The sequence below is a fragment of the Condylura cristata genome, unplaced genomic scaffold, assembly GCF_000260355.1.
Source record: "Condylura cristata isolate star-nosed mole 26May11 unplaced genomic scaffold, ConCri1.0 scaffold00035, whole genome shotgun sequence".
Lineage (NCBI taxonomy): Eukaryota > Metazoa > Chordata > Mammalia > Eulipotyphla > Talpidae > Condylura > Condylura cristata.
The window spans coordinates 14879998-14887815 of record NW_004567136.1 but is presented as its reverse complement, the minus strand read 5'-3'; the positions used below and the strand labels follow the sequence as shown (position 1 = coordinate 14887815).

At 68.0% G+C, this 7818-nt stretch overlaps 1 protein-coding gene across 1 annotated transcript in view; it reads left to right on the top strand.

The window, feature by feature from the left end:
• The first annotated feature begins 748 nt into the window (after nt 1–748).
• LOC101635494 overlaps nt 749–7818 on the top strand; it is a 23871-nt gene continuing 16801 nt past the window's right edge. The window contains exons 1-4 of the mRNA XM_012732762.1: nt 749–824; nt 3009–3141; nt 4147–4353; nt 4656–4819. Coding sequence (XP_012588216.1) covers nt 3129–3141; nt 4147–4353; nt 4656–4819 — 384 coding nt within the window. The 5' untranslated portion in view covers nt 749–824; nt 3009–3128. The remainder of the gene's footprint in view (nt 825–3008; nt 3142–4146; nt 4354–4655; nt 4820–7818) is intronic.

Here is a 7818-nt window from a genome sequence, read left to right as displayed (position 1 = left end):
CGCGGCGCAGACCCTGGACCCCACCGGCCGAGGCCGGCCCCTCCCGAGCCCGATGGTGCCCGGACCCTTGTCCCAACCCCCTGCGCTCTGGCTGGCCGCACCGGGGGCGCCTCCCTGCTGCGAGGGGCTGGGGCCTGTCACCCAGACACCCCGTCGCCGATCCTTGCGTCGCAGTCAGACGTGAGGGAAGGCGGGGCGAGAGCCCGGCTTCACCCAGCCAGCGCCGCCCCCCTCCCCCCACTCCTGTGGTTCCAAACTGGAAGCCCCCCCCTTCTGCTTTTATGAGAAGGGGATCCAGAAGTAGGGCCAGCCCCTCCGTGGGGGGCCCTGCCCTCTTGGTGGTCACAGCGCTGACCATGGGCATGGCCTGCTTTAGGACAGGTGGAGGGAAGAGCATTTAGGGCAGCCCCGCCCCCCAACTTCACGGAGGAGGAAGGTGAGGTCCTTGCTCCTTACGCAGTCCTGGCAGCCACCGAGCACCTCCAGTACCTGATCTTACCTCATCAGTGCGGGGCTGTTACCCCCTCTGTAGCTCGGAAGCAGCCCCAGGAGGTCCTGACTCCCCCCGCCACACCCCACACCCCGCCTCCGGCCTTCCAGGAGCGCAGGCCCCAGCGAGGGGCGCCAGGGGGTGGGGAGATACCTGGCGCCCACCTGAGCCACCCGCAGACTCCAACCCAGGCCGTGGACGTGGCCAGTGGCTCTTTCCGAGACGGGCCCGCTGACCCCGGCGTCCCCTCCCCCACAGGGGGACGGGCGTCCTGCTGGAGGGGGAGCTGGTGGACGTGTCCCGCCACAGCATCACGGATGACCACGGCAGGAAGGTGAGGGGCTTCCTCAGCAGCTCTGCGGGCTCCACCAGGACAAGACTTGGGGTCCAGCTTTTTCCTTGAGGGGCTCACGGAGGCTGGTGAGCCGCCCGTGGGAGGGACAGTGAGGGCCTCGCCAGCAGCAGCGCCAGCAGCAGCGCCGGGGTCTGCTGGGGCCGGAGCTGAGCCCTCGGGCCCTGCCGCTCTGTCAGGGTCAGGTCAGTGCCAGGAAGCCTGGGCCGGCCCGGGGCCGTCTCCTGCGTGGGCAGCTGCGAGGGAGCCGGCACGCTCCTCTGCTCTGGCCCAGTGGTTCCTGCCGTCCCAGGTCCGAGGCTGAGCTGGGGGTGTTGCGTGGGAGCAGTGCACAGAGCGCCCCTTGCTGGGTGCCCACTCAGCCTCTGGGAAGTCCTGTGCCCCCGGGGCGCCCTGGAGTTAAATGACACTTGAGTCTGGGGTCACTTGTACCAGCATTTTTTCTTTCTGCGGGGTCCATGTTTTTCTTTTGGCAAAGTCCTGAACATGCATGGCCTGTGGCCATGACACAGACAGTGGACTCTGCCCCAGCTCAGAGGGGCCCAGGGCCTGGCCGACACGCTGTGGACGGGCAGCTGACTGGTCAGCATTGCTGGCATTGACCAGCGTGGAGAGCGTGGGGTGCCCGGCAGGGGCCGGTCCTGGCACACACAGGGCACCGGCCAAGCCCCACAGCTGGCTTCACAGGTGCCCGCCCGTCCACTGGGAGACCTCTGGGCCAGTCAGCAGTCCAGGGAGGGTCCAGCTTCAGGGCCCCTTGGAGATGGACCATGCTGTGGTGGGCGGGTCAGCAGGCTGGAGAGGTCTCGCCTTCTGGATCATTATTATCTTTTGGGATGCCTGGGCCGGGTCTTGGGGCCCCAAAGCTGCAAAATTTCTCAGAGCACCTCCTCCCAGGCTGCTCTCAGTGACCCAGGGGTGCCCTCAGAGTCCCCAGCTTTGCATGCTCATGGTGACCCCTGTCCACCACAGCGGCCAGAGGGAGGCTTCTTCCACATTCCCGGGAAGCCCCAACCCAGTAGTGTCCCCCCGTACGGGACAGTCCATCCATGACTTGGGGGGTGCCGCTGGACGTGCTCAGGAGCCAGTTGTGGGGCGCCCAGGATGGTCAGTGTGGGTCAGCAGCCTCTGCCTTCTGGTGCTCTGCGGGGCCGGGCCTGGCCCATCAGGAGGGTCTGGCCTGGCGCCGCAGTCCCTGCCTGGATGCTGCACCACGAAGCTCCACGCAGGCCTGGGAACCGGACGGCGGCATTTGGAGCCTCCAAGCCCAGTCCTGCCCCAGCCACGGGTCTGGAACCCGCAGCACCACTGTCCGAGCCCCGGGAGCTCCGTGCTGGACGGCCCTTGACTGGCCCTTGGCCACGAAGTGTCCCTCGGGCCCTCTCCAAATGTGCCTCTTGAGCCCCTCCCTGGAAAGGGGCTCTGGCCCGGCCGCCGCAGGCCTGTGGCCCCCGCTGTCCCCCGCCCGCCTGCTCCCGCTGCCCTCTGGCCGTGCCGCCTGCCCTGTCCCGGCTTCCTCCTCCGCCCTCACCCCGGAGGCCCATGTGCCGCCTGTGCTGACGAACACTGCAGTGCCCCCTGCCCCGGCTGCCAGGGTAGTTCCTGGGGGCACCTCAAGGACCCTTCCCGATTCCCTCGTCTGCCAGGGAACCCGCAGCCCCGGTGCCAGCCCCGGGCCTCCAGCCAGGCCCACCTGTGGCCCAGCCCGGGCTTCTGCGGCCTCCCGGGCCCGGGCCCGCAGAGTGCACACGGGCCTGGCTCACTCCCGACACCGTCCCAGGCTCCGCGCCGAGCCCCAGGTCTGGGCTTCCCCGGTGTCTTCCCTGTCCTCCACCAGCTTTGACCAGAGCAGCGGGCAGCGCCACGGGCCCTCGGCCCTCCGGTGCTGGCGCCGCTCGTCAGGGACCCTCGCAGCCTTGCGGGAAGTGGACGCCCGGGCCCTCCGCGGGGCACCGGGAGCGACTGGCCGCACCTGTCGGAGGGTCCGTGAGAGCCGCGCAGAGGCCCTGGGCCGCCGTCCACGGCTGCGCCGCCCTCCCGCCTCTCCCCTCACAGCGGCGCCGGCGTCTGTCTGGCTGAGCGCGGCCTCGCCGCCCCGCACGGTCTGCCGGCCCCCGCTCCTTGGGGGTGGCGGGCTGGGGTGACGCCCCCTCTGCCTGCCGCCAGGAGCGCTACTACGTGCTGTACATCAGGCCCAGCCGCGTCCATCGCCGCAAGTTCGACCCCAAGGGGCACGAGATCGAGCCCAACTTCAGCGACACCCGGAAGGTGAACACCGGCTTCCTCATGTCATCTTACAGTAGGTGTCCGCCACCCCCCCCCCCGCCGGCCTGGGGACGCCCCGGGGCTGGGTCCTGCCTGCCCCGTCTCCCCGGCCCCCATGTCTGAGGCCGCCCCGCCCCTGCATCTGAGGCCTGGCTGGCCTTCAGCAGGCCAGGCGGCAGGGCTGGGAGGTGTGTGTGCCCTGAGGCCCGGGAGGGGCGCGGGGGACAGGTGGTGCCGCCCCCCCCAGTGAGGTCCGGGCACGGTGCGATGCTGGGGGCTGGGGGCCCCGGAGGCCGGTGGCCAGGCCAGAGTGGGCAACTCGTTGAGGAGAGATCTGGAGGGCGGGGTGGGGTCTGGGGCCCAGGCAGAGGAATTGGCTTGATGGAGGAAAGGGACCCCAGCTTCTTCGAGCAAGGGAAGGAGGGGAGGCTTTGCGTGGCTGTAGGTAAGTGGGCCCCCCGGATCTGCTTGTGTGGGGCTTGCAGGGTCTGCAGGTGGGGCTGATGGGACCCTGGCTAAGCCTGAGAGCCCGCCAAGGTGGGGGACAGCAGGCCGCGCCCCGTCTGTGCCTTCACTCACCCCCCACCCCCGCCCCCCCATCTGCTCCTGGCTCCAGCAGCGCCCACCCTGGAGAGAACCCTGCCTGGCCCCTGGTCTCAGTGGGGGGCAGGGTGGGGGGCTCAGTTCTGCCTCCTCTGCAGCCTGTGTGACCTTAGAGAAGTTACTTTACCTCCCTGAACTTTGGTTTTTGCCTCCATGACATAAAAGTACAATGTCGGCACACGCAGAGGCGTGTCAGTCACTTTATCTGCTGGCCGAGAGGTCACGCAGTTGTGCGAGGCCACGAGAGGTCACGCAGTTGTGCGAGGCCACGCTTGCTCCGGCAGCCTGGCCCCAGAGCCCGCCTGGACCCCTCCGCCCCGCGCTGCACAGTGAGAGCCCGGGGCAGCGTCCAGTCCTCCCTGGAGGAGGCTGTGACCCCTCCGGGAGCCCGCTGCTCCCGGCACCTGCTCACCGCCCTGTGCGCCTGCGCCCGCAGAGCTGGAGGCCAAGGGGGACACGGACAGGCTCGCGGCCGAGGCGCTGGCGGAGCTGATGCACAAGCCGGAGCTGCTGGCGCTGACGGCGCACCTCGCCCCCGAGCGGACCGTGGCCTTCTGGGCGCCCGAGGCGGACGTGGAGGCGCTGGAGCTGGAGCTGGGGGCCGGGCTGCGCCTGAAGACTCGCGGCGACGGCCCCTTCCTGGGTGAGCAGCGGGGCCTGAGGGGCCCCTTGAGGCCGGGGCTCGGGCTTCTGCCCGAGAGCGTGGCGGAGCCCGGCCCGTTCCCTGGAGTCGCGCCCCTCGAGACTCACTCCCAAGGCCCAGACGGTGCCCTGAGCCCTCGGGGGACACTCCGGGTCCTGGGGTGCTGCCCAAGCTTGGGGCCTCCACGTCGTGGCTTGGGGCCCCCACCCAGGTGTCCCGACCGCGCCCAGGCTGGGGAAGCCGGCAGATGGCCCCACCGGTCCAGCGGTGAGAGAGGCCTTCACCTCCTCCCCTTCTTTCAGATTCGTTGGCCAAACTCGACGCTGGCACCGTGACCAGGTGTAATTTTGCTGGTGACGCGAAGACAGGGGCGTCCTGGACAGACAACATCATGGCCCAGAAGTCTGCGGAGGGGGCCGCGGCCGAGGCCCGCGAACAGGGGGACGGGGCGGAGGACGAGGAGTGGGTATGCGCGGGCGGCGGGCCCTGGGGGCGGCTTTGTCTCTGGCGGGTTTTGGGGGCGCCAGGCGGAGGCAGCCGACCCGCGGCCCCCGGCTGCGGTGGCGTCCCGAGCGTGTCAGTCGCTGGGTCAGCGGGGACCCTCCCTCCTGGGAGACAGAGGGCACTGCGCGGGGGGTGCAGAGGCGGGGGGCCGGGGGGCCTCGACAGCCTGGGTCTGGCTCCTGCCCGGGCCCTGACCTGCCTCGACAGTGGTTGCGCTTTTACTTTTCTGCGAAGCGTCAGCCGCCTCCGGACCCTCGGCCTGTTGGCACAGTTGGGTGCCGCCCCGAGGTGTGCCCGGCGGTGTGAGTTACCAAAAGGCCCCGGACGGGCGTTTAGCGCAGAGCCACGGGCGCACGGGCCGTGCTGCGGGTGACGCAGAGCGCCAGCGGAGGCAGGCAGGCGGGCGCAGCTCTGGGCTCCCGCTTGCGCCGGAAGGCGGGTCTCGGCCGAAGCCGCGGCTCAGCCGGGCAGCTCCCGGGCCAGCTGCGGCCGGCGGCCAGGGCCAGGCTCAGGCTCTCCAGGGCGGCGTCCGGCCTGGGTGTCTGATGCCCCTTACTCCTTCTCGCCTTCCTCCAGGACGACTGAGCTAGGGAGGAGGTGACCTGCCTCGCCCGCCCGCCAGCCCTGTTGAGAATTCCTCCGTCCTCCTCAGCTTCCACGGGCCCCCACGCCTGCCTGCTGCTCCCCTGCCCCGGGGCACCCTCTGAGAACCTGTGCCCGCCCAAGCCCGGGACCACAGTGGGCAGCGAGGACCCCTCGCTGGGCGTGAGCCTCAGCACCCAGCCCTTTCTCCATGGCCCTGGCCCTGAGCACAGCCTGGTTTCCGGAAGCTTCCGGGTGAGCTCCCTGGGAGTGGGAGGGAGCCAGGCTTGGTGCAGAGCAGGAGAGCAGCGGGGCCTCCTGGCCTCAGCCCTGGGGCTTCTGTTCCTCACCCAGGAGGCCACAGCCATGCCCCTCCCCCGTGGGCCCCTCCCCCCTCATTGCCATTTTGTACTGAGAACTTTCTTATGAATAAACGTCAGGAAAGGATTTCTCTGAAGCCCCTGGCCGCTCTGGGTGGGCACTGGACGCCAGGACCTGGTGCCCGGTGGCCGTGCACTGGCCTTGCTGTGGGCGTGGCTGTGCCCTGGCGGGTGGCAAGGCCTCGTAGAAGCCCGCATGCCCCAGAGGGGGAGGGACGCCGGGGCCCCTGTTTGGCGTGGGCGGTGAAGTCGCAACAAAGTCCTCCAGAGTCCACACACAGCCCCAGCTGGCCATGAAGGCAGTGCTACCCAGGCAGGACTGGAGGATGGTGCAAAGCACCGTGCCCCTTCTCGGAGGTCGTGTCGCCCCCTGCCGCCTGGGCCTTCAACACCCTGTGGCTGACGCCCAGAGGCTGGGGACAGTAGGTCCAGGAGAGGAACTTAGTGGCGGGCAGGCAGGCCTCAAAGTCCACGATCCACGCTGCGGCTGTCCTGCTTCCACGTGTACACTACAGTGGAGAAGAGGACCCCAGACAGGCCAGCTCGCCCAGTGGAAGTGGACTGGCTGAGAACCAGGGAGCAAGCGGCAGGGCCAGGCCCCGCTCCGGAGCTGCGGAAGCAAAGCCCACGCTTCCCCGGCCCTGCCCCCCGGCCATGGCAGGGCCTGGACACAGGCTCCAGAGTGGACAGGCGGGCCTGGCCCGTGGAGCGGGGTGTGTTCCCACACTTAGGGGCTTGCCCAAGGCCCGGCCTGGGTCTGCCCAGGCAGAAGTCAGCCCGGCTGCTGCCGGGAGTCGACCGGTTGATGTGCTTCCAGACGGCGAGTGTGGTCCAGGCGTTGATTCACCTTCCTGCTCACTGGGGCCGGGCTCCGCTCATGGCTGGGGGGCTTGGGGGTCGCCCTCGGGCCAGGCCACCTGAAGCCACAGGTCACAGCTCTCCCCTTATCTCTTCAGCCTTGTGATCCCTCGCCTGGCCTGGGCTGGTGGAGGAGCTGCCTCCTTGTGGCTCCCTGTCCTGCGTGCCGGAGCCTCGGTCTTGGGGCGGCCAGGGAGGCAGCTAAGCACCCAGCGTGCCTCAGGGCAGTGGGGCTGAGCGTGAACAGGCCACCATTGCCAGCTGGGGCCCAGTGTGCCAAAGGGGGAGCCCTGGACAGCAGGACAGGCACAGTGTCGTGTGAGGCTTCCAGAAGGAAAAGTCGGTTGTGGCTGGAGTCAGGGAGTGGCTGGTGGGGTGATGGGTTGGGACGAGGCGGCAGCAGAGGGCAGAGCATCTTCGACATGTTATGTTTGGGGGGGCTTTATCCCTAACACCCCGGAAGCCCGTGACCTGGAGAGTGGTGAGATCTGGTTTGTATAAAAATATTTTTAAAGATTTATTTATGCACACAAGGACTGGGCTACAGGCCAGAGGAGTGGGGGTGAGAGGGTTCACCAGAGACAAACTGGGGCACAGAACAGGCAGACGGACGGAGAGACACTGCTGAGGGGGCAGGGAGAGGCAGGAGAGGTCTGCTGCGCCCCTGGGGTTCCTCGCTGGCCGGGGAGGGAACTCGTGCTGCTGTGGCTGCGGAGAGCTTAACCCGTTGGGCCACCAGGGAGGGAGGGCCTCGTGGATAAGTTTAAATCGATGATAGAGCTCGGTCTTTCATATTCTTCCGTTTCAGAATTTGATATTCCTTCACAACACTTGAAACATTTTGTGGGGTTCTAGGCATCTTTCTTGCCTTTGGATTTTTTTTTTAATGATAAAAACTGACCACGAGTAATTCATGTGTATTTTAGAGAGAAGGGTTCGTCCAGCCACGCCTTTAAAGCCCCTCACGGGTGCTAACGCACAGCAATTTCTTTTGTGTTTATAAAACCTCTGTAAGTGGAATCGTTTTCCCCAAGTGGGAAAAACCAGTCCTGCAGGAAGCGAAGCCAATACCGGCAGGCCCGACCCTGGAGCCGGCAGGTGCAGCGGGCGCCCCCGCGCATGCGCCGCGGCGGGGCCCCCG